This window comes from Ursus arctos, unplaced genomic scaffold, assembly GCF_023065955.2.
Source record: "Ursus arctos isolate Adak ecotype North America unplaced genomic scaffold, UrsArc2.0 scaffold_16, whole genome shotgun sequence".
NCBI lineage: Eukaryota > Metazoa > Chordata > Mammalia > Carnivora > Ursidae > Ursus > Ursus arctos.
The window spans coordinates 39,890,756-39,917,693 of record NW_026622830.1 but is presented as its reverse complement, the minus strand read 5'-3'; the positions used below and the strand labels follow the sequence as shown (position 1 = coordinate 39,917,693).

The following is a 26,938-nucleotide window of genomic DNA, read 5'->3' as shown; positions in this document are numbered from 1 at the left end:
AGAAGGGAGGGAAGTGTTCCCAAGAAGGGAGGAAATCTGACAGCCGCAGATAGTCTGACATCCTCAATTAGCATGAAAATAGCATGCATTATTTTTGCACAGAGAGAACTGCTTTTGCCAATCACTTCAGCTCCTCTTTATCGCTTTCAAGTATGTTTATTTTGACGGCTTTTTATTTATTCTTTTTTTTCCAGTGGTACATCAGAAATATGGCCCCATCTGGAGACAGTACATAACTTGATGCTTTCCACCGCCCTTCCAATCAGGAGTAACTACAGCTGTCGGGGGAGCACTGAAAAAATGTCAATTAGCTATAAAAGTTCCACAAACAAGCATTATGTCTTCCTTTTACGAGTCCCTGGGTGCAGTTCAAAATTGAGCAATAATGTCCACAGTTAAAAATGGCTGTTGGGGGCCCCAGCCCTCTCTTTTCCCATTAATAATTGCCTGGCGCTGGGGCTGGAGTCGTGTGTGCGGTGGGGGCCAGGCAGGGTACAGGTGTTAAGAATAGCTAAGCTCCTGTCCCAGTCCCATTTATGGGGAGGGCATGTGACCCCCAAGTCCCTCCAGGGGCATCCCTCAGGGCGGGTTTGTCCCTCGGGGCAATGGGGACGAGCCATGTCCCGGCCCCCGCAAGCGCTGGCTGCGTCTCTCCTGTCTGTGCCTGGGAATCAGATCAGAATTGCTCTGGCTCGGAGGGGGTATTAGAGAGCAGTCTGCCTTCTCGCGTCACTCTTTGTGACTGTCCAGGAGCCGCCCCACGTGGCCTTTATTTATGGGCAAGCACGCTGTCCTCTAGGCTAAAAAAGCAAAGCAAGTCTCTTCCACAGGCGAAAGCCGGCGTGCGGGCCGTGGATGGGGCCTGCCTTGACAGGTGAAGTGTAATAAAACCTTATTTATGAAAACAGGCAGCTGGCCCAAGCACTGTAGCTTGTCAATCTGATTTTTTTAAAACGTTGCATTAAAATATTATTTACCTCGACTACTGGGGGTTTGGCACCCCCTTAAATCTTGTGCCTCAGGTCAGTGACTCACTCTCCTCTCCCTGGTCCCAGCTCGGCCTTTTAGCCAGAGAGGGCACGGACGTGGGTCCTCCTACAACGGCTCACCTGTGTGTTTCGAGGCAACGACTGTCCCACTTAGCGGCGTTGGGGAAGAAGGATCCGACAGTGCCCGGCATGGCGACGGCGTCTGGGAAGAGCGTGAAGACAGACCCTGGTTTCAATTCTTGTTCCACAGCTGTGTGACCTTCCGCAATCATCCAACTTCTCTGAGCCTCGGCTTCTAATCTACGAGGCCGAAATAATATTGACCTGCGGGGGTGAAATGAGATATGTATGTCAGATGGCTGGCACTTGGTAAATGGCACTTCACCAAATGCTTGCAGAGTGAATAATCAATGCACAAGATGTTGGTTGAAGGACCGGAGGGTTTTATATCATCAGATGGCCTTCAGCCCAGAGGGGCTTTTTTTGTCATTTCGTTGTCTCCATCAAGTTTTTGTGATTTCTGCACATGTTTATGTTCTGTGCGAGATCCAAGGGTGGGATCTCGATGATTTTCTGTGTCCCCCATTATGCTCAGGACAAGCATTTGATAAGTATTTGTTGCAAAAAAAAAAAAAGGAAAGAAACGTTATTTTTTTTTTTTTTAATGATTTAGTTAGTCATTTGAGAGACAACAGGAGTGGGAGGCACAGAGGGCGAGGGAGAAGGACAGAATCCCAAGCCGACACCCCACTGAGCGCAGAGACCAAGGCGGGGTTTATCGCATGACCCTGAGATCGTGACCTGAGCCGAAATCAAGAATTAGACTCTTAACTGATTGAGCCACCCAGGTGCCCTGGGAAGAAAGGTCATTAATGAACGATGGTATGAATAGATATAAAACCAGGGAGTGTGGTTCTGCATAAGTGACCTGAGCCATTTACCATACTGTCAGCTTCGGGACTCTTAGGAGGGTTGGACTCAAAGCAGGTGAGTCCAGGGACCTTGAAAGCTACAGTCTCCCCAGTGATTCCCAAGTGGGGAGTCATATCCATAGATCACTGCCCAGGTCCTTGTCCCTCTAAGTGGGGGTGGCAAGGAGAAGAGAATTTAATGCCTTTTGCTGTTTCCAGGGTTGGCCCATAGAGACTCAGTTAGTTCATAACCGCTCAAGAGTCAGAAAGTTCTGCGTTATCAGGGAAAGATGATGCTGGGGGCTTTTTAGGTAAAAGATATTAAGAGGTAAGCTTATAAAAATGGGTGACCATGTGATTTATTATTCAAGCTGGGGTAGTTTGGGAAGTTAAAGGGGATGCTGTTAGGATTATGCTGGAATGAAAGACACCAACCCAGGCTGTTCCGGGCAAAGCAGGACACACATTCAGTCTGCTTCCAAGGCGAACAAGCAAACAGCCTCCTGCCCAGTGTCAGAAAGAACAGAGTTGTCTGTGCCTCTGCCTGGTGGGCAGCAAGGCTTCTTTTGCGTGTCTGCCCTTTGCAGCCCACTGCCGTCCGGTGATTGGACAATCGTACCTCTCTCTGCCCGCTGCGTCCTCTCCTTAGAAGCCGCGGTCCCCAAGAGCTGGGTTACTCACCCATGGCCGTAGGCTGGCTCTCCTGTTGCACTTGGGGTCTCTGATGGAAAGAGTGATGTCTTGCAGGACCCCGAAACACGGAATCAGAAGCAGAAAGGCCCACAAAGGCAGAATGCCAGAGAGGTGAACAGCGTGGGACACGAATTGTCTTCTAGATAAATGAGTGGTGTAAGCACCGGAAAACATGGTAGAAAATCACTGAGTCCGATATGTCACCTGATAGCCTCTCCCTGCGCCCAATTTACTGTTGAGAATAAATCAAAACAGTAAGGTCAGGTGCTCAAGTTTATGAACGCTTTCAAATTCATGTTTCTGGCCCACATGCCCTCTGTGGATTCCAGACTTGAATACCCCATGGCTTCCTTGACATCTCCACCGACAGAAATAGCAGACTCTGCATGTCCGGGCATGGACATGAGCGCCCCCAACCTCCTCACTCAGCCAACAGCAAGTCCTCCCTGCCAGTGACTCAGACCCCAAATCTTGGAGTTATTTGGGACTCCTCACGTCGTCCTTCACGTATTACCTCGAATCTGTGAGAAAACACTATTAGGGATACATCCCCGGCTGACCCCTGCCACTACCTGCTTCGAGCCCCCAGTGTCTCTCATGGGGCCTCTTAGTATTTCTGCCTCCTAACTCCTTTCACCTGTTCTTACCCACAGTCTTTTTTGCACTGAACAGTCAAATCCATCCTTTGAAAGCCAAAGTCAGGTCGTGTCATTCCTCTGCTCAAAAATCCTAAAGCAGTTTCCCATCTTTTTTCAGACTAGAAGCTGAAATCCTTACTCCGCCCTGCAAAGCCCAACACAAACTTCAGCCACCCCCAGTACCAGCTCAGTCTCATCTTCTGAAGACGCTCCCTTGTTCACATCGCTACAACCATTCTGCCCTGCTTGCTGGTCCTCAAAGAAACCAAGCATACCCCCTGTCTCAGGACCTTTGCACTGGCTGTTTCATGTGCCCAGAACACTCTTCCCCCAGATCCGCCTGGCTGAAACCCTCTGCCTTCAAATCTATGCTCAAATGTCAGCTTCTATGAGACTGCTGCCCCCTGTTCCTTTCCTTGGTTTTATTTTTCCGCGTAGCACCCATTACCTTCTCATATACTCTATATTTTACTTACTATTTTCTGTTTACTGTCTCCTCTGAGTGGATTGTGAGCTCTCTGAAGGTAGGAATGTGTGTCTTTGTTCCCTGCTGTGATCTCAGAGTAGGGGTCTGGCACAAAGTAGGGATTCAATGAATATTTTCTGACCGAATGAATTTGCAGCCCTTCACCAAGTGCTCACCGGCGTCAGGTGCGTCCTAAGTACATCAAGATGTCCACAGCAAGCTCTTCCTCTTAACGTGACCCCGAGCTTTGCGGATGGAGGCACGGCCCACCCTAGTGGGACATAGTAATGAGGCATAGCAGTGGTAAGGATGCAGCCTGCGTCCTCTCTTGTTCTGCCCTGGGATGAATGCAGGCGAGGCTTCCCCACAGCAGGCGATGCTGGGGCTGGAACGTGGCAGGCGAGTGGGATTTTACCAGGCAGTGGAGCAGGGTGGCCGAGCTGTCCCTCACGTCTCCATGGGTTTTCACTCTGCATCCCGATTCAGAGGGCAAGCTTGGCACCAGGGAAATAGGGAGAAGGAATTAATTGTGATGGTCAAGTTGCTCAGACAACATGCTCTTCTTGACGGACAGAAGGATGACCTGACTTCTTCCCGGGACGTTCAGGGTCACCCAGGTGATCCAGTTTGCTCACCTGCTGGTGAAATGAAAAACAATTTCCTTTGAGAGCAACCTGGGCAGGTGACCTTCTGGCGCCAGAGTCACTGTGCTGATCACCAGCCACAGAAATCACTTGATGAGATGGAAGGATGCCCTGCTTTCCCCACAAAGCCTTTTTAAAACACAGTGTGGTCCTGTATCCAATTTCCCCTGGACTCTCGGGAATCCCTGACTTGTAAGGGGCCTTTGGCTCGAGATTTCTTAAGATAATCTCCTTTAAGTCAAAGATATGTCTGCGGTGGAATTTAGCTGTTTTGGTTGAGGCCAGATTCCCTCTGAAGAATAAAAGGACCACCGGATAATTGATGTTTATTAACTACTTCTGTGGCATAACTGAGAGAGAGAACATGCCTTGAAGCCCTCAGCAGGTGCTGCTTTCTGGCTCGGGGGCCACTGGGACCACAGGATTGTTCCAAGTTCCACCATTGCCTATCTAGGTAGGTTTGACAGTTCTGGCGGTAGTGATAATATATAGGTGAACTATTTCTATGTAACGAATCACTGCTGCACTTAGTGGCCTAAACCAGCAAGTTATCACTTCTCCCAATTCTGTGAGTTGCCTGGTTAGGTCTCTTGCCAATTTTGTCTGAGATAGCTCATGAGACTGTGTCCTCCTGGAAGGGTGGGTTGGCTGGGGCTGGGCTCAGCTGGAATGGTTTGGAACTTCATTCCTGTTTCTTCGCAGTGGAGTCTTCCTAGCATCATGGTCCCAGGATAGCAGCCCCAGAAGGCAAGCCCCAGTGCACATAACACTTACCAAGGGCTTACATCTTGTTGACTTGGCCCAAATGAGTCACATGGGCAAGCCAGAGTCACTGGGGGAGAGGAACAGTACACAGAGGTGTGGATACTGGGAGGTATGGCTCATTGGGCCATGACTGTAGCCATCGTACACAAAAAGAAAGAAGAGATCACCAACCAGGTCTTCCTAATCCAGGTCCTGTGTCTCTTCTCTTGTGATGTCTTACAGTTCCCACCTGCAGTCTTGTGTGTGCTGCTGACCATGCTGCTAGGCGATGGGACCAGGCAGCCCCTAGACCAACACGTACATCCTTAGCCCATTACCTTCAGTGAAGTCTTTAGGAAGGCAGGCCTTGATTCGAGCTCTGATTCTGACCCTGAGCACCCAGACCAATTCTGGGTACATGCAGATACCCCTTCTTCTTTCCCTGGAGTCAAAGATAGCTCTCTGAAACACGAAAAAGCAACCCCCATTGGAGTTTTCTTCAGACACGATTGAGCTCAGTGTCTGGTGGGACAACGCCCCTCCGCTTTCATGCTCAGATGATCTCTCCAGAGAGCAGGTCTCTTCTCTGTCAGGGTCATCTCTAAGATGGTCTCTAAAGACCCCCGTTCCTGGTCTTCATGCCCTGTGTGATCCTCTTCACTTGAGTGGGAGCTGGGACGACTGACAACAGAAAAGTGAAGTGATTTCACTCCTGAGAAGAGGTTATAAAAAGGCCGTGGCCTCCATCTAGGGTGCTCTCCTGCACTCTCTTGGGTCCCTTACTCAAGAATAATCTGGCCATTAGGTAGTGAGGCAGCCTTGTGGAAAGACCCACATCAATGAGCCTGAAAGCTGATCATCTGAGGCCTCTTACCAACAACGATGTGCTCAGAGGTTATCCTCCCTAGGCCAATTCTTGAGATGACTGTCACCCCGGCTGACACCCTTAGTGCAGCCTGTGAGAGAGCCCATGTCCGAACCACATAGCCAATGTGCTCCTGGATCCCCAACCAGCAGGAACTGTGAGATTACATGTGTTTGTTGTTTCTAGCTGCTACATTCTGGGGCAATCTGTTACACAGCAGTAGGTAACCAATACGCAATCATGTCCTCACTTTGGGACACAGCCTTTGTGAGAATGTGCAGAGCTCAGGACCCCATCCCCACCTCCAGACAGCGAGGACAAGACTCGCTGAGGCAAGAAGGAGGAATGACAGGGAGGGAGTGGGAGTTGGGAGGCTTTCTTTGGCCCCCTGGAACTGTTTGCTCTGACTTTCCTTCTCTGGGTTTGTGGTCTTTCAAAATAGTCATCTAAGCAGAGAGTCCTCTCAGGGTGAAGAGGGTAGCAACAAGTAATTTAATACTTTCTTTTGATTCAATTAGTAGCGAAGACATTGACTAGTCTCTAGCTGAGACAAGGAAAGTTAGGCTGTCTAAATTAAATCTCTTCAGCCTCATTGGTTTGAACAGCCTACTTATCTTTGCTCCAGACGCTCGATACATTTTTGTTTCTGTTATGCTGGGGTGGGGGGGGGAAGCAAAAATGAATTTTCTTTTCTTTGGTAGGTGCATCCCCTGGACCTGCCCCACGTGACTACTGCATATATGGTTTCGAGCCACTGAGAATAGTCATGGATCTGCCTGACTTGGGTGAGCACTGGGGCAGAAATTCTCCCTCCTTTTAACACTTTGGCTCAGCGAAGCAGGCCAAGCCCTATAATCATCATTGATTATCTCATTCGGCGTGACTCCTGGGAAATCTTGGGTGAAAGCAAATTGAATTGGATATTTGCTGCCACTCTTGTAAAAGGAGCCCATCTTAGATTAATTTCAGGCATGATGGCAGCCTAGAAAATGAGGTCCCAGAGTAGTGTGGCCAGGGGGGCTGTCTGGCAACTGTGAGAAGACACAGCTCTTGTGAGCTGATGTATGTAAAGGCTTTGTTGCAAAGCACAATCTTTTAACATAGAGGATTAGTCACAGAGGGGAGGCTCCTTCATAGATGAGCTTGCCCGGCTGGCACAGGGAAAAGGCTGATTGTTAAAAAAGATTAATTAAATAAAGCCCACGCTGCATTGTTCCTGTGGGTGTCCTAGGCCCCCTCGGGAGAGAGGGCTGCACCAGGTCTCTCAGGGTAGATCTTAGACATAAAGGGAAAAGAAGCCCTTTTGTGGACTTTGGTTCATTCTGAGCAATCCCTAGCCCTTAAAGGCAGAAGATGAATAGGCAAAACTTAAAAAGGCCAGGGGTTTATTTAATGAGAGAGGAGGATTTGGGGCTGGCCAGGCCTGCTGGAGGCCCAGTGGCACTGCTGAGAGACAGAGTAGCACTCAGACTTGAGCCCTCAGCCACCTGCCTCCCTCGAAAACATCCCACCTGACCAGCACTGGGGCCTTTCTGACCCTAGTGGAGGAGATTCCAAGAGGACAGTGGTCGTGAGACTGGATGACAATCATGGTGCCAACTGGAGAAAGCCAGTGATGTGACATAAGCACGTAGGCCCCAACCCTGGGGGCGAATGGAGCACGTGGGTATGGCCGGGCAGAGTGCACAGAACTGCAGCTGTGGGCCCGGCACGATTTCATGGGCAATAACAGAACACTAATCATGATAACGACGGTGATGCTAACACATCCTACGGATCGGGTGCCTTCTGCGTGTCAGAATGTTTCGAGCAACTCTCTGTAGAGACATCTGGATAGAGATATAGACCAGCCCAGCAAGGTAAGTATCATTTGTGGTGAAAAATGCTGGTACTCCACCAAGATCACCTTGGGTCCCTTTCCCCCCATTTGGGGTGTGCTCTTGCCTCCCAAAATGAAGCACCTGTGCTACTGCTCGTAGGGCTTCTCCTGGGCTCCTGGGGCTTGTTTGCGGACTCGGAAGTGCCTCAGCATTTATACCCACGCCCTTCGCCCAGCCCTTAACCAGGGGCTAGCAGGTGCACAGATGCGAAACGCCTCCGGGGAGGCCCGCTCAGAGGCATAATTTGCAGCCCAGCATGCTCTTTAGGATTAGGCTGAGGATACCCTTTGCAGGACTTTTTTTTTTTTTTTTTTAAGATTTACTTATTTATTTCAGAGAGAAAGTGGGGGCAGGAGAGACGGGAGGTGGGGGAGAGGGAGAGAGAGAGAAGCAGATTCTTTGCTGGGCGTGGAGCCCAATGTGGGGCTTGATCCCACGACCCCGAGATCATGACCTGAGCTGAAATCAAGAGTCTGACGCTTAACCAATGGAGCCACCCAGGCGCCCCTACCCTTTGCAGGACTTTTGCCTGGGATTACACTCCTGTGTGGCTTCCTCCCTGTTGCCTCTCGTGCTTCTCCTGCTCTTCAATTTCCAGCTTCCCCTGGGAGTGCTTCTTTAATAATGCAGATTCTCATCTCGGGCTCTGTGTCTGGGGGTTGCCCCTGATTTGTAGTTAGAAGCGGAAGCTTACCGTGAGGTGACGTCACTAGCTTCAGCACGGTCACACGAGGAAATGGCTGGTTTACGACCAGTCCCAGCCCACTCCAGAGTCCTGCTCTTCCCATCACCCCCAAAAGCCCGTTTCCAAAGGGGAAGTGTTTGTGTAGGAAAAACTTGGAGAAAAGCTCATGCTTATTATGGTACCTTAGTTCCCTGCTAGGAGTGTTTCTTGCCCGTGGGACCAAGAGTTGGCCAAGGTCAAGACACCTCTAACAGCAACATCCTTGTAAGTGGATTTGTAGCTTCTTCTCCACCCAGATTATCTCCTGTGCCAACACGGTGCTGACATGCGGGCTGTATCGCGGTGAGATGTCATCATCGTTTTGCGTTCATTTCCATTGAAAGCTAGCATCAGGCAATGGCGGTCGTGATCCCGTCTTTGCTACGTGCCTGCAGAAGAGCTAGGCAGACCCCAGGGGAGAACCTGGGGAACCTAATACAGCCTGGTGACAGAGAAACTACCTAAAATTGGCGAGGTAAGAACAGGATGGCGAAAAGCAGGCGGAGGCTGGAGACCAGGATTGCTTTGGACTCAGAAAGACCTGGATTGAACTTCTAGCTTAGAAACTAGATGGGAAGCTTCAGACAAATTACTTAACTTCTCTGGGCCTCATGTCCTCATCTGCAGACTGGGAATTCTAAATGTCCCTAGTTTATAGAATCATTGTGATTTCTGAATGAACGTGCAAAGGACCTCTTGTAAGGGTTGGTAACTGGTAAGTAGTGAATCATGGTACCTGTGCTTTAACTGATAGGTTAATTGCCAATAGTGTTTCTTATTTTAAGTAGGAGGGACTGGTCAGGAGCCTGTGTGAGGTACAGCTGGTGTGTCCGTGTATCTCAGCATCAGCTCAAACCCTCGCGAGCCCCTCACTAACCAGTTCTCGTTCATGCCTGTGCTCAGGCCGAGGGAAGGGAAGACCTGTAGTACAGAAGCTCCATTTTCTTGCAAGAGTAGTGTCTTCCATGGCCTGTTCAATGATCATAGCACAAAAGAGGGAACCGATGGCTGTGAATTTTTATATTCTGGTGGAGTTCTGTAACCTTCAGACTTACAGACAGACAGTTAATGTGTAGACAGCAATTGCTTGGTTGCTGGCTTGAGGGCCACTCAAGTTAATTTCCTACAAGTGTCCAATTGGCCCTATTTTCCAGGTGACAGTGGCTTTTGGTAGTGATCTCAAACAGAGACCTGAACAATACTGAGGTTCCTAGCGTGTCTACTAGAAATGTACTTTAATCACCATGACTGCAGTAACGCTGCCGAACAAAACATCAAAATGTCAGTTGGCTACAACCACAGAGGTTAGTTATTTATTTTTCCTGCATATGTGATTTCAGGTCAGATGGAAGCTCTGCTTCAAGCTACGGATTTGGTCATGTGTCTGCCTTCTGGGGCCCAGGCCGAAGGGGCAGTGGCTCCCTGGGCCCACTCTGCTCATGGCGGTCACCGGCCAAACCATGCCTGCACAGGCAGAGCCTCCGCACGTGTTATTTCGGCGAAAGTTACATTGACCACGGTAATCACTGGGCCAAGTCACAGACCAAGTAGGTGAGGAAACACCCTCTGTCTGGAGTAGGGGAGGGTCTCCAAAGTCCCATGACGAAGCTTGTGGCTGAATAATTTTATAGCGGGAGGGGGAATGAAAGAGTATAACAATAATCCAAGCTACCACACAAGAATAATGCGACACCACGCTGTACCCAGAATTAGCACAAAAGACAGAGACAGTCAAAGAGAGCTCAGTGTTAGCACGAGTGCTCTGAGCATCTGCTGTGCAGTCAGGACAAAGAACACTGCAGTTACCCCAAAGGACACCCAAGGTCTCCCTTTGCTACCCCGAATTGCTGATGATTCTAAGTAAACACTTAAAAATAAACACGCACATGTATATATCATAAATTAATGATATAGAAACGATACCTCCAGGTGGATAAGCACTACTGTGGCTGAACTGGGCAGCACGGGGGGTGGGGTGGGGGAGGGTTGGCAAGAGAAACTTACAGATTCTTGTTGGAACAGAATTTTAGGATAAAAATCACAATTTCTTGAGCTGTGTAGGATTTTTTTTTTTTATGAGGTTTTTGCTTGTTGGTTCTTGTCACTTGAATTATCCGAAAGTGGCTCTGTTTGCCTTTTAGCTAAGCAAAGCATTCCTGTAAATACATATCGCTGAGTTGCATGCATTTTTGAAAAATTAAAATAGTCAAGGGCACGTCACGAGGCTCCAGAGCTTCCGGCCAACGAGCGTACCTGGCAGGAGTCAGGGCTGATTGGGGTGTCTCGTCCCCCTGCTTTTCCCGAAGTGTGACGTCATGGTAGCTGTGAGAGGCACTCATCACTGTAAGCAATGGCATTCCTGGGAGAGCCACCCCCTGCCCACCTAAGGATCGAGCTAAATGGGCAGGGGGAGAATCCCTGAAAGTCTTCTGGGTTTCTTTTTTTTTTTTTTTTAAGATTTTATTTATTCATTCAACAGAGATAGAGGCAGCCAGTGAGAGAGGGAACACAAGCAGGGGGAGTGGGAGAGGAAGAAGCAGGCTCATAGCGGAGGAGCCTAATGTGGGGCTCGATCCCATAACGCCGGGATCATGCCCTGAGCCGAAGGCAGACTCTTAACCGCTGTGTCACCCAGGCGCCCCGTGGGTTTCTTAACCCAGTCATGCTTGAGCCCGTGCTTAAAGGTCCTCAAAGACACACCTTCCCTCTCAACTGACTGCGTAAGTTCCCGATGGAAGGCTGCTGACTCGACGGAGCTTCTAAGAACAGGCACAGGCATAAAATAAACCTTGATGAAATGGATCTTGGCCTCTGCTGATGAAAACTGGGGCCTGATGTGACCAATGCACACGTTGGCAGTGTGGGTCCCCTATATACCAGCCTCCATTTACCAGAGGTCTAGACTGGCAGCCCAAGGTGGAGCTCAGCCAGCCGGCATATTTGCTGTGGCAGGTGAGAATGTGGACTTGTCCATTCTACACTGCAGACCCTCACTGTTGCCTTGCTGTCCCCTGCCCTCTGGATCGGTGTCTGTTACCTGTCCCTGGAGCGATGGAAGCCTGCAACAGTCCTGAGCCTCGTTTTCCTCAATGGCCCAATGTGAAGGAGGTCTGTTTCACCCCCTCAGGGTCGTGGGGAAAAGCGAACACAGCCGTGTGGATTGCATGCCCAGCACGGGTTAGCACCTCACGAACTCCGTTTCTTTTTCTTGTCTTGTTTCCTTTTTTTTTTTTTTTTTTTGCTTTCCCTTTTCTCTTTCCTGTTTCTCATTTCTCTCCCTCTTTTCTCCTCTTTCTTTTGCGAAGCCTTGATATCTATTTTATCTCCTGGGTACACTTTAAATAGGTTTTTGCTTGTCAGTGGGAGCTCTGGGTCATTCTGGCTTATCCTGAAGTGAAAGTTGTATCGAGTGTGTCTTCTGGTCCCCCACAATTTCTGGATTGAAGGGGGCATCTCTAAAAGGCACAAACGTGATTCAGCACTGAGTTAGTCAAGATGAGGTTCACTGCTCTTCTCTGGATTCAGCCAGCGAGTGGCTAAAGATGGTGGCCATACAGCTCACCTGGGGCATCAGATAGGTGGTGAAATTAAATTGCCTCGCTATTAGAATAGGAAATAAAATAAATATAATTCTTGTTCCTTAAGACCCACTTAAACAAGTGCATACTGCAGGAATAAACTAGCAAGATGGGAGTTATCAGAGACTTCTAGAACTCAGAGGACCCAGGGACAGACTCTGCTAGCTCCTTGCTTTTACAGTTAATGAAACAGAGACTTGTTAAGGGACTGTTCGTGGCACATGGGTATTTAGCGCCAAAGACCTTTGCGCTAAGCATCCAGTTTCTATTCCTCACCTTGCAAACTCGCTGATTACAAGAGTCTCGAAGGTTTTCAGTGTCTGCACTTTGAATAACAAGAATTGAACTGGAGATAATAGGGGCAAAGGTTACATAATCAATGAAGAGATTATTGAGTAACAATGCTGACCTTGGTTTTAAAAGAGGAAGGAAGGCACTGCTGTAGTATTCATATAACCCAGGAGGAGGGGAGGGGAATCTTCTTTGAGTTCGCTGAGATCTGGGGATAAGCCCTGATTTGGATACTTTCCAACTACAAACTTGAAAATACCATTACATTTCCTTAAGCACTGTTTCCCTCATTTGCAAAGTAAAGATAATTATTTCTGAGGTTCCTGCTTTGAAAGGTTATTAAAGTTTCCAAATGCAGATTTTTAGTCCAACCAAAACCTTTACTGTGCACCTACTAGGCACCCACAGACCCGAGAGATTCATAGATGAGTAGAGCACAAGCGTGCTACATATGCTAATTGATGGAACCCCGGTGTGCGTAAGAGAGCAAATCATCATTACGACCACTTTGAGAGTTGCTCCATTCTCCCGGGAACCAGTGACAGAAAGGTATCTATCGAGGCTTCCGTCACCCACACAGCTCAGAGCTCTCGGATTGATTGCTCTTGGTAGTTACAGAGCACGTAAGACATTATCCAGTGGTCATTGTTTAAAACAGTGCTTCTAAATTTTTTTCTGCCTTTATATATATGTGAGTTTCAGGGGTGACTCACATGTTGTTCTTGATGAAGGATCATGATCCAGAAGGGAAAGTATAAGACGGAATATTATGGACCAAGGGCTGAATTTCTCAAGTTGCTTCGATCTCAGCTTGCTTCAAGGTTCTCTATGACTCACCCAATTTTTCTGAATTTCATTTTCCCCCACTTTACAAGGAGGAGGAATCTGGCTTTGCTTGCTCCAAAGGTTTCATGGGGATTCAAGATGGCAATGGGTATGGAAGTTTTTTGTTTTTGTTTTTTAATTTATTAAGTGCTTAAAAAAAAAAAAAGGCTAGCAGCAGGCCGGCAACCTATTTATTTGGGACATCTGGAAAGAAAAGATAAACCAGACAAATTCCCTTGCCAGCTCCCTATAACCAGATTTCCTGGAAAATGCACAAATGGTAATTTACCATTTGGTAATACCATTTGGTAAATGATATTTACCAGCAGAAAGATAAGGGGGAATCTTTATCTATGAGCTATTATAGCAGGATCAACCTAGTCTGTGTCAGCTGCTTATTGTAAATAAACCTGAAATTTATGTATTTATGGGACATGGCTCATTGGAAAATGTTTCATAAGCTATGTAATTTATTTGCCAATTGCTATGTCTTGCTATTGCTTGTAAACTGAATCAGAAGTAAACTTGATGCTAAGTCTGATCAGTGATTCACACTGAATCTCATTTGCATTATTTTATGTTATATCAGGTGCCATCATAAGTAAGATATGAAAAGATAGGTATAAAAAGGAGGTATTTCATAACGGAAAGGACTCCTCTGTTCAAGCAATGTACTAGATGCAGTGCTTAAACCTCACATGTGAAATCTTAGCCAAAGCGGTCTTAGTGCTGAAGAGAACAGACAACTGGGGAGTTGTGTCGACAATCTTAGATCTTCCTGAGGGAACAAAGCTTGGCTGTATCTTGCTATTTCTTTTTTTTTTTAAAGATTTTATTTATTTATTTGACAGAGAGAGAGACAGCCAACGAGAGAGGGAGCACAGCAGGGGGAGTGGGAGAGGAAGAAGCAGGCTCCCAGTGGAGGAGCCTGATGTGGGGCTCGACCCCATAACGCCGGGATCACGCCCTGAGCCGAAGGCAGACGTTTAACAGCTGTGCCACCCAGGCGCCCCATCTTGCTATTTCTGGTAAACTTTAAATCAAAAATAAATTTGGTACTGGGTGTCATCAATGGTTTGAGTTGAGTCTCATTTGTTTAATCTCTGTGCTTCCTCAGGTGCCCTCACAGAAAAGGCACTGTCATCGCATCGTGTTTTTGGGCACCACTAAGGAAGCATCTGGAAGGTGCAATCCAATCTTTAGGGTAAAGCTTTTGTGCATGTGTGAGATATAAACAAATGATAAAGAGAAACACAGACTCTACAGAACAGTATCTAAAGCCTTTGAAGCTGGGTTGAAGCTGGGGTGGGGGGAGCAGGGCTAGAAAGAAAATGTCTTGGGTCTTTGCTGAGTATTACAATCAAAGAAGCAACAAGTTAGATCTGGCTTTTGGGAGGATTCTTTGGTCACCTGCTTCACACAGTGGGTGTGGTCACCAGTAGCCACAGCCGCAGATACTTACGGTTGGATTTCCCCTCCCAACTCGCTCCTGACCAGCCCACAGATCATTTGTGGTCTCCTTTCGCGGTCTCCTTTTAGGACAGTAACATTCTGTGTACCTGCCTTCCCTGTCCGCTGTCATTACCTTGACGTGTATGACATATGTACAGCTCAAAGGGCAGCAGACATGAGGTGAGCCTGGACTCCCCTCCCAAGTGCTCTGCCCCTCTGCTTCCTTTTCTCACCCATTGTCTGTCGCCATCTTGAAAGCCAAAGGATAGAGGCAAAGACAGATGCCAGAGACAGATATTCTCTTTAGTCTAGATAAAAATATTCTTTAGGGGGATTAACCCAAACAGCAAGAAAGAAATATTTTATCTTCTTGGAATTCGCAAAGGCTCAGTTTGCAAGCCCCAGACAGAGAGGAAACTGGAGAGAACAGAGAGCGGTTCTCCACCTTGACTCTCCATCTTGGCTGCAGAATTACCTAGGGTCCTTTAAACAAATGATATGTCTGGGCCCCACTCCAGAGTTAGAAATTTCTAAGAGTGAGGCTCAGGCATGCAACTTAAATATTTCTTAAGTGTCTCTAATGGGTAGCCATAGTTGCAAACCCCTAGGATAGATATTTTGTGGTCATTTGTTATGGTCCTTATGACAAGAGTCAGGCAGTTAATGTATTTGGGGACATAAAATGGCTCAGGGCTGAAATATTTGCTATTGTGAGAGAAGCTGCATAAAATGGCAACCCAGCTGTAGACCAGAGTGTTGATGGACAATGGATTAATAGATGGACATCTATTAAACAATTTATTTTGATATTTATGGCATTAACAAATCCTTAGATGGTACTGTCTGACGAGAATGTGTTTAATGACCTGAGTCCATCTATGAGCTAGAGAAACACCCTGATTTGACTTCTCCTTTGGCAAGTTTATCAACTTGAGGAGGACATTAATATTTTTACCATTTAACAAAATGATTTGCAAGTGGGATCTTATTAGAAAGTGTGAGATCTGAATCATGTCAGGGACAGAACCCTCCCCACTTCCCACTCATGGAGCTGACACGTCTGTTCTCAGGAGAAAAAACACTGAATTTCTATGTTATTCCAGAAATTCTGAACTGTGCAGCCAACTGGATCACTTTAAGGACCCAAATGGGAGACATATTTGTAGTTGATGTCTGCACATAAGGAATTTCTCTCTGCATAATTTTGCTCTTAAGGATGATGGCATGAACTCTACTTTAATTAAATGCAGAGGGAACACTAATCTACTTTGAAAGGCACCACCAATCCACTTATTGGCAGCCAAGGTATGTAGATACTAATGGGTCTTTCAAGAGAACAGGCACGAGAGGGAGACCATTTCTAGGAAATACCCACTCTTGGAATAAGCACTATTATGTATATATCCCTCATGTCCAATGGCTACCAAGCAACCCCAAGTTAATCCATTATACTCTGCTCGGCTCATGGCTGTGTCTTTATTAGGGATTATGTACATTATATAAGCAGTTTTTGGTAAGCAAATGATATTAAGAAATTAAGGATCTCTTTATAATTTGGTTTCTCATGCCCAATTGTACGTTAGTTTGGTCTTCTGTTAATAAACTTTTGTGTATGTTCTCTAAACTTTAAGTTATGTTTCTACATATTATTATAGTTTTGTATTTCAGCCCTGTGGAAACTTTAAAAAATAAGGTATATGCTACTGCCTTTATTGGTGTTACTACAAATAGTTTCATGACTGTTTTTATTTTCTTTCCTGAAACAGACACTGGAATTTCTATAGCAAATTAATCACTCATAGAATATAACTGTTGTTCAGAAAATGCTTGAATATTTTCAGCAGAGGAAAGAAAAGTATATCATCATCATCATTTTTTTTTTTTTTTTGGCAAAATAGCTTAACTAAGACACAGTCCATGCACACACCATGCACACACCGTCATTCTTTGCACAGTCTCAGGACTGGTCCAGGAAACCCTTAATTCTTCCTGTTCTCTTCATTGGAAGCTGAGGAAGGGAAGGACAAAGGACAAACATGTAGAGCAAGAAAAGAGAAGGATCTCAGGAAAATGGGAACAGTAAAGCAACCATTAGCAAACATATATCATGTCTTTACAAATTCAAACCCCATCTCCAAACAACTTCACAACCTCCTCTGTTAATCTTGCTGTACTCCATTAAAAAACAAAAGCACAAACAAAAAACTCCTTATGTGATTCAGATAGACTCGAAGTCTATATTTGACAATTAACTATGAGCTCATTTGATAGCTAAGGTGGCAAGAATAAATTAGCATTTATTTTATGACTGGTACATTCACTCTCTTATTTATTATGCATAATGATTTTATAGGATAGAGGTCATTATATTCATATTATATTTTAGAAAACTGTCCTGGAGTCACACAACTAGCACAACTAGTGAATTAGAGGTTTGAACCCTGGAGTTGCCTTGGAGCTGGTTCTAAGGGAACGTAACATGAATGCAGCAACTCTGGGCAGTTCATATCCTGAAGACCCTGGAAAGTGACCAAAAGCAGGCAGAAACTTCTGTCCTTGGAAGAAAGGACCAGCACTGGGTGTTTTTCATTTTTTATTTTTTACAACCTTTAACCTAAGGAAAGGCCCCACTCAGTACCAGATGAGGAGACTCAAACTTGATAAAACCCACATAGCCACTGCAAGGGGAGGGGGAATCCTAAAAAGGTGAGAACCAAAAATGAGGAGCCCCGGGGCGCCTGGGTGGCACAGCGGTTAAGCGTCTGCCTTCGGCTCAGGGTGTGGTCCCGGCGTGATGGGATCGAGCCCCACATCAGGCTCTTCTGCTATGAGCCTGCTTCTTCCTCTCCCACTCCCCCTGCTTGTGTTCCCTCTCTCGCTGGCTGTCTCTATCTCTGTCGAATAAATAAATAAAATCTTAAAAAAAAAAAAAGAGGAGCCCAAATTCTATGTACAAACTCGTCCCCATTTTCTTGCTGACTTGTCAACCATGAACACATGGAGCAGAATCCAAGTGTCCCATTAAGGTTAAAAGAACTGATCTGATATTTGAACTGCTACCCACTGCAGGGAACATAGAATTTTGAGTTTGAATACGGCCAAGTTGAATACCTGCTAAAACAAAACAAAAATAATAAAACAACAACAAAAACAAAACTTGTTGGAAGAACATAACAGAATCCAGTGCCTTTATAACATAACATACACAATGCCCAGAACACAATCTAAAATTACTACCCACACAAACAAACAGGAAAACATGATCTACACTCAACAAAAAGGCATGAAATAGAAACCAGTCTCAAAGATAAGGAATTTCGCGTCTCAGCTCCCTTGAAACACCATAGCAGCAGGGCAAGGAGCGGAAATAAGCTAATGAAGGTGATATTCGGCTGGGGGAATCATCTGTGTGTGGGAATGGACGTTCCAAGGAAGAATCAACAGTCAGAATGACAAGTTGGGAGGTAGGAAGGAGTCATTAAAGTCAAGGGAAACATGGCTTTCTATCTTTCTGTGTCTCCGTAACAGGTAAAGGTCAATAACAGCTTTCCCCAGACAGATGCAGAGCTTGTGGTTAGGTACGTACAAGGATTGGGATTGCTTGGTTTCCATGGGGCTCTGGCCATGATAAAAGAATATTTCAAGAAGGAGGGAGAGGACAGTCATTTTGAATGTTGCTGAGAGATCAAGTATGGTGGTCAATATTTTGTATCTCAATTTACTTTCTTATAAATAGGGCAAAATTCAGATTAGCAGTTCTCATTTAGCAAAGGCATTCTTTTTTAAATAAAAATTTTATTTATTTATTTGGAAGAGAGAGAGCACACACACAAGTGGGGGCAGGAAGGGGCAGAGAAAGAGGGATAAGCAGACTCCCACTGAGCAAGGAGCCCAATGCAAGACTCAATCCCACGATCCTGGGATCATGACCTGAACTGAAGGCAGACGCTTAATCAACTGTGCCACCCAGGCTCCCCAAAGGTGTTCTTTAAAACAGTGAAAGTACTGATGGTAAAATGCTTTTTACATTCAACTCCTAAGTCCATTCTATCATTAAATACTATTCTATAATGCACCCTGCACTCACGTGAGGGATGTCATTGAAATGATAAATGTGCTAACATAATTCTAGAATTTTTCATATATACACTTCCAAATTTTCTCTTTTAAAAATGATTTGCATATGACATCACTTAGAGCCACCATCTTGCCAGCCCATTCTGCTTCCACTCCCAGCCATGGTCAACCCACTTCTCTAATTCAACACATCAACGAGGGAGAGCCCAGGCTGTATCTCTTAAAACTGTGTTCAGTCTGAGTTCCAAAAGATGGTAGAATATGTCAGTGCTTTCAGCAGGGGAGAGAATGGATTTGGTTTTAAGGGTATGCTTTTACAGAATTATTCTGGAGTTTTACGTGCCAGGGTGAAGATTTCATCTGCCCTAATGGCTCTGGTCACAAGCCCATCCATGGGAAGACATTTCCTAATGAGAACTTCTCACTGAACCATATGAATTTTGGGATCTTATCCAAGATAGATGATGGACCCCACAAAAATGGTTTCTGGTTTTTAAATCTACACTGTTAAGACTCAGTGGCCAGAAGGCAAGTATATGTCTTTGGTTTGAATATTGTGGAATCTATGAAATGCTTTGGATCTAAGATTGGATAGACAACAGGAAGATCACTATTGATAAGCAGAGGCAAATCTCATAGATTGGATTTTGTGTTTTGTCTGAACTACCAGACAATTCCTTCTTCAGTTGGAGAGAACACTTTCTTTTTTTTTTTTTCTCTTTACCTTCCTTTTTTTTTTTTAATGTTTTTTAAATTATATTATGTTAGTCACCATACAGTACATCCCTGGTTTCTGATGTAAAGTTCCATGATTCATTAGTTGCATATAACACCCAGTGCACCATGCAATACGTGTCCTCCTTACTACCCATCACCAGCCTATCCCATTCCCCCACCCCCTCCCCTCTGAAGCCCTCAGTTTGTTTCTCAGAGTCCATAGTCTCTCATGCTTCATTCCCCCTTCTGATCACCCCCCCTTTCTTTATCCCTTTCTTCCCCTACCGATCATCCTATTTCTTATGTTCCATAGATGAGAGAAATCATATGATATTTGTCTTTCTCTGCTTGACTTATTTCACTTAGCATTATCTCCTCCAGTGCCGTCCATTTTGCAGCAAATGTTGAGAACTCGTTCTTTCTGATAGCTGAGTAATTGTCCATTGTATATATGGACCACAACTGCTTAATCCAGTCATCTGTTGAAGGGCATCTCGGTTCCTTCCACGATTTAACTATTGTGGACATTGCTGCTATGAACATTGGGGTGCATATGGCCCTTCTCTTCACTACGTCTGTATCTTTGGGGTAAATACCCAGTAGTGCAATGGCTGGGTCATAGGATAGCTCAATTTTTAACTTTTTAAGGGACCTCCACACTGTTTTCCAGAGTGGCTGTACCAACTTGCATTCCCACCAACAATGTAGGAGGGATCCCCTTTCTCCACATCCTCTCCAGCAATTGCTGTTTCTTGCCTTGTCAATTTTTGCCATTCTAACTGGCGTAAGGTGGTATCTTAGTGTGGTTTTGATTTGAATTTCCCTGATGGCTAATGATTTTGAACATTTTTTCATGTGTCTGTTAGCCATTTGTATGTCCTCATTGGAAAAGTGTCTGTTCATGTCTTCTGCCCATTTTATGATTTGTTTATTTGTTTCTCGCGTATTGAGTTTGAGAAGTTCTTTGTAGATCTTGGATACCAGTCTTTTATCTGTAGCGTCATTTGCAAATATATTCTCCCATTCTGTGGGCTGCCTCTTAGTTTTTTTGACTGTTTCCTTGGCTGTGCAGAAGCTTTCTACCCGCTAGTTTGTTCTCATATCCTGTAATAGTTGGGCTGTAAATATTTGTTGTAGTTCTTTGTAAATTCAATCCTGTTATCAAAGCATGATACAAAAGCCATCAGACATGCCTATTCAAACATCTTAACAGGGTTGTCATTTCTTCTCGTTACCTTATTACTTCTGTTTCTGTTTCTTTGTGGTTCTCAGAGACAAGTTCTTGATTTCAACAAAAAAGTTTTTTGAGAAAAGAATGCTCTCCAATATGATGTTATTTATTTATTTATTTTATTATTAAGCAAGCTCAGAAGAAAAATTAGGTGTGCCAAAGTTTATGGTCAAGATATTTTGTTCTACAATTAATTTTCTGTATCTTTCATTTCCTCTGTGGAATGTTAAGAGCACATGGTTATTGGAGAACTCTGGGGTGAATCGAGCTCTCTCAGGTCTCTTTAATATTTGCCAATCCTTTTCCCTGACTTCAGATGTCATGCGTAAGCATATGTCCATGGTTTATCCTGAGGCTTGACTGAAGGATAAGCTCTTGGAGAAAGTAACGGGGAGCTGCTTATCTGTCTAGATTGTCCAGGTTCACCGCAGAGAACATGGGGTCTCTGAGTGGTCATCTGACCTTATTTATTGGAATAAATGCCAATTAGCTCCATACAAACTAGAATGAAGATGTGATCAATAATTTTTAACATAAAAAAGTTCTCATGCTAGCTGTGCCTTTATTACTGTCATAGTTTTGAAATTCAGTCTTTGCAGGGCTCCTACTTCAAAGACTACCAACCAGCGGTAAAAAGGCCACTGCAAACTAGCTATGTGATCTTGGGCAAGTCCCTTAACGTGTCTGAATCTCACTGATAAAATAAGATACAAATTATATAATCTCCCACCCCCCCAAATATCTTGTTCCTGATGTTACATAATTCAAATTTTCAACGTGCATTCTGGGTTCCCTGTATTTTATTATTCTCTTTGCTTTTGTCTTCATGCAAAATATTTTGCTGAGGAGCTTAACATTTAAAATGAAGGTGTCTTTATTCATGTTCTGTTAAAATTTACACTTGTTCGTTAATACTTGGTTTTCTATTTTCAACTCCCTATTGAATTTAGGCCAACTCACGTGACTTTTGGATTAAACCGATGCGAGCAGAATGACATATGTTACTTGTAGGATTCAGAGTGAATGGGGATTCTTCATCCTCCCCCTCTCCCTCCTACTATTGTGACTAGCTGGGTTTGTGAGTGAAGGCGATATGGAACAAGTCCCTTCATCTACAAGAAATGCACATGCACATAATTGAATCTGTTGTTCACACCACTGAGCTCTGGGATTGTCTGTCCCTGCAGCATAACATAGCCTATCCTGACTAGAACAACTTCCTTCATCCATCACAAGTAGATTATTGACAAGTAGCATTTTGGAGAATTTATTGTCACGTAGGTCAGAATTGACATATAAGCCACACCTCTGACATTGCAATACCACCTCGGAAGAAACTCAGCTGTCATAGATCATTAATTTATCCATCACTGGGCAAAAACTTGCAAGTGATCTAAACTAAACAAATTTTTGGCTCTAACTCGTACTGTTTCTCATCTTCCTACAAAATATTTAGTAAATGGAAAATTTTAGTCCATAATGAATTATAAGGGGCTGCTTATATTCTTAAGCTATAAGAGGCTATTTATATAAACAACTGTTAGAAATTAACAAGCCACTCAGCAGGTTTCGTATATTTTTATTATTGTTGTTTCTATTGTCGCCAATGACTTTTGAACGAAATAACGTTTGCTGCAATGAACTGAATCATTTTAAGGGTGAGCGATTTGGCTCTAAATTCAAATTTACCCAAATGACACAAATCCTCCAAATTAGCCATTTAAAATAATTCCCTTGAAAGTAAGATTTGGAAATGCACACCATAGAAGAAAGAAGAGTTTTTCAAGTTTGCTAATGGCTGCTTTATTATTCCCATTCTCCTGGGATCCTTTTCTCTTCTTGCTCTCCATGTTCTTTCTTTGTCCTTCCTTCCCTCGGTTTCTAATGAAGAGACTCAGCAGCACAGGAAGAATAAAGCGTTTTCTGAGCTGGTCTTGGGAGGATGCAAATAATGAAGGCCTGTGCTGAATTGAGCGCAGGTGTAGGGGTAGAAAAGCAGATCTGAAGGCCAAAGGGGAAATCAAGTCATGGGCCAGAAGTGCAGTCAGGAAAGGCAGTTGACAATAAGAATCAGCAACAGGGACCCTGGAGAATCTTACAAAACAGATTGCTGCTTTTTTCCCAGCTTCATTGTTAGAGCTGCAAGAACCGCTGAGACATAGCACAATCCCTGTGGGACTCAGCTGCCATGTTGTGGCCTTCAGGTTGACCTCTAGCCTGAGCTTTAGACCAGAACTTCTCATGGCTCTCCTGCCTTCTCAGTCCAGCTCTCCTTCACTCCTGTGTCTCAATGAATAGCCTCTCTTCCAGCAGTGTTCCAAGCCAGAATCCTTAGTCTTATCCTCAGTGGCTGTATTTCCCTCACTCCCTGTATCTAATCAATCCTGATGTTCCTACCTGGGAAATACCTATGCGAGTCAAACTTCTTCTCTGTCCCCACTGTTTCTGGAGCATTTTCCTGCCACCAAGTTTTCCTGCTCTATTTCATCTGACACGAGATTGCAGAGTCAACCTCTTAAAGAGGAAATGGGCATGCCATGTATCTCAGGTGTAGCAGAGTGGAGAAATTCTGGGGTCGTTCTATTCTGAGAACCAATGAGCCCCTGGGGAATTAGTACAGAAGATTTGGGGATAAATAGGTATGAAGAAACCTGCCAACGTGGAGGTTCTTTCTGCCAGGCTCCTGGTCTCTAGGCATCCTCTTTCCTTTACTTCTAGGAGGCAACACAAATCCTGGCCCAGGAGTGAGACACAGAGGAACATTACTGAAGGATTTCTCCCCAAGCTCTATCCTAGAGCAATGGTTGCCACTGGAAATGACCACTCATTTTAAGGCTCTGCCTTCATTCCACAAAGATGTTGTTTTATGGCCGTCTACCAGATAGACCTGCATAGGTACAGAGTACTTAATATTTGCAGGAATGACACAGAGAAGCCAGGGATGGAAAGTTGAGGCAGGAAATTGGATCTAAAGGGAAGGCCCTGGAGCACTCAGTCTGAGATTATCAAGGGCCTGGCTTTGCAGAGAGGGGACAATGGGGGTTTTCAAGCAGGAATGAAACTCATGTCCATAAAGAGTGAAATTGAGTGCTCCTGTGAAGTTGGGACAATGCCTGCATCTGAGTAGGGACAGATATTCTTTGGTGTATTGCTCCTAATGCATGTACTTCTTCTAATTGTATTTATTTATTTGTTTGTTTGTTTACTTTTATAATAGCCCGTTGATACTTTGGGAGGCAGAAGTGCAAAGAGATTAGATCAACAGTTCCCAAATACTCTTTTTTTTTTTTTTTAAGATTTTATTTATTTATTTGACAGAAACAGACAGCCAGCGAGAGAGAACACAAGCAGGGGGAGCGGGAGAGGAAGAAGCAGGCTCCCAGTGGAGCAGGGAGCCCGATGTGGGGCTCGATCCCATAACGCCAGGATCACGCCCTGAGCCGAAGGCAGACGCTTAACGACTGAGCCACCCCGGCGCCCCAACAGCTCCCACATACTCTTAAAATTTGTTTACGTGGGTTATTTTGATTAGTATTTATTAGAAATTAAAACACAAAAATTTAAAACACAAGACTACACACACATTGTATTATCCATCAGTGCAATAACAGCATCACATGTCTTGTAGTCTCTCAAAAATTCAATTTGTGATTGAATGATAGTGAAAAGACAAAGAACACCTTGGTATTCTTATGAAAATAGATTTGACTTTGCGTAGCCCTGAAAGAGTCTCAGGGACCGTCAGGGGACGCAGGATCATACTCTGAGAACCACTGCATTAGATGACTATTCTGACATGGCTGGTAAGTGTGGAGTTGGCATTTCAATCCAGATCTGACACTAGATCCAATGTTCTTTTTACTTCTATCAAAAATTTCACACTTCGTAAGAAAGAATCCAGGCTCTTACCCTTTCCTAGATGCCCTGGAAAAGAGCAAACAATAGAAACCCACATAGTAGGCACAAATCATCTTTATTGGAATACAAATTTCTTTGGATTAATTATATATATATTTTTAGTTTGGGAGATTAACAAACTACTCACTTGGGCTTTCGGTCTGGTCTCTTCCCTGGGGTAGAAGTCAACCTGGCCCCACACGACCTCATCTGAAACTTTCAACAAGTGCTTGACTGTGGGGCATGAGCTTGGGCCACCAAAGAAAGGCACATGGGGAAGTATGATACAGACTCATTTTATATCATTGCATTTGGTGCTAGGAAATGGTGGGTCATGGCTGAAATCAGAAATGCCCATGAGCCCTGGACACTGACCGAATATCTCAAAAGCATTTACATGAAATCCAACTGCTCTTTCTGAGAGCTTTCAGAATTCGCAGTGAAAAGCAGCATCCCTCCACCCTCTTAGCCCCACCCTTACAAACCACTAAGCCTCGTTGGACTTCCTCTCATGCAACACCAGTCCCTTGGGTGTGTGCAGGGAGGAGCTGCAGATAGGAGCTTCTTCTCATGGGCACCATGGTGTCAGGTGAGCAAAATACCAGCTCTCCAGCTGTGGCCTGGACTAGGATAGGCTGTGAGGATGTTGTAGGGACAGCAGTCATCTCAGGAAAGCGTGGCTCCATTTCTAGTCTGCTGGTGACATGCACCTCCAGGTTTATCTTGTCTTCTAATGACTGTTCAGAGAGATGTTTACTACTGGCATCCCATTGGCTGGGTTCTTCAATCCATGAAAACCCCTTTCAGGTGTTGTCATGTACATCTGTAAACACCTGGAAATCAATGCTATTTAGGCAGCGGTGGTGATCTTTCACATACAGAGATGATTTCAAAATGGCATGTGAAAGATCACATCCAGCGGTTCCAATACGACACACAGAATTTCCAATACCACTTTAATGACCCTCTCCTGCAAAAATGGAGAAAAAGCCCGAGCTCAATATGCTTCAGAGGCAGCTCTCAAAGCTCAAGAAAGAAGGGTGGTGACTGCCAGTTTTTACCCTCTTCATACACGTTCAGTGACTCTCTGAAGAGAGTCCGGCTCTCGTAGAAGACAGAAGAAAAGAGGACCAAGACTTTGAGACTAAGGCTTTAGGTTCTTATCTTACCTCTGCATTGTGATTCTGCCTGATAATATCCTCTCTGGGCCTCAACTTCTCCACATGTAGAATGAGGTAATAATATTTGTAGTATTTGCTTTACAGATGCAAGAGGAAGTTTAGAAACCTGAAAAGTGTTTTCTTTTAAAATAATCCTTTCAAAAGCAGTATATATCTATTTTTAAAAACTTAGATCACAAAGATTAGCTAAAGTAAAACACTAAAATAATTTGAAATCCCATTACCATTTTTTCTATGCACACATGCTTTCTTATGTACGTATGTATATATATGTATATATGTATGTATTCACTCTAATAACGGGATTATATTGAGTATACTGTTGGTAACCTACTTTTTTACGTAACAGTATATTGAATGCAGCTTTTCAAGTCATCCAATATTTTCCCCATAACTTTTAATAATTGTATAATGTTCCATCAAATATTCCATTTGGAGCATAATTTATCCAACCAGTTTCTAATGCACATTCATGTAGTTTCTCTTTCTTTCTCCGCTTTTCTTTTTGTCTTTCAGTCTTTCTCACTATCTTACTTTCTCACTTTTTTCTCTCTTCTGGTCTTCCTTCCTTCCTTCCTTCCTTCCTTCCTTCCTTCCTCCCTCTTTCTTCCTTTCTTCTTTCTTTCTTTCTTTTCTTTCTTTTCTTTCTTTCTTTCTTTCTTTCTTTCTTTCTTTCTTTCTTTCTTTCTTTCTTTCTTTCTTTCTTTCTCCCTTTCCCTCTCCTTCTCCCTCTCCCTCCCTTCCTGCCTTCCTGCCCTCTTTTCTTGGCAGTTATAAATGATGTTGCTGGGTGCTTCCCTCACCACTGTGGTAGTCCCAAGGAGCAAGTGTAGTAGAAACAAGGGACAGCCACATGACAGGTTTAGCTAACCAAACCCGTTCCTGGAATTTTGAATCTAGACCAAAAGAACACAGATAAGGACGAAAGTGTTACAGTGCTTTCATTCTAGACATGGTGCTACCAAGCAGTAAATGCTATGAATACTTTCAATCTGCTTCCATCCATTTCAACCATGATTATTCAGCATCCCCTTCTTTTCCTCCCTGTAATCCTGTGAAATGCTGCACATCTTTCTGATGAATTTCCTTCTTGCCTAAAGTAGCCATTGCCCATTTCTGCTGCTTGTTATTAAAA

At 44.5% G+C, this 26,938-nt stretch overlaps 1 protein-coding gene and 1 long non-coding RNA gene across 4 annotated transcripts in view; both read left to right on the top strand.

Annotated features, from left to right (window-relative positions):
• The window catches only part of KIF16B (kinesin family member 16B), a 304,938-nt gene extending 304,608 nt beyond the window's left edge, over positions 1-330 (top strand). For all 3 annotated transcript variants that reach the window (XM_048222081.2, XM_048222078.2, XM_044385671.3), the window contains one exon: positions 195-330. In XM_048222081.2, the coding sequence (XP_048078038.1) occupies positions 195-236 (42 nt within the window). In that variant the 3' untranslated portion in view covers positions 237-330. The remainder of the gene's footprint in view (positions 1-194) is intronic.
• A 3,512-nt stretch (positions 331-3,842) lies between these two features.
• On the top strand, positions 3,843-10,100 carry LOC113258327 (uncharacterized). The gene is made up of 4 exons (XR_003317185.4): positions 3,843-4,795; positions 6,652-6,735; positions 7,493-7,809; positions 9,895-10,100. It is a non-coding gene; the product is annotated as an uncharacterized LOC113258327 (long non-coding RNA).
• Positions 10,101-26,938: the final 16,838 nt, after the last annotated feature.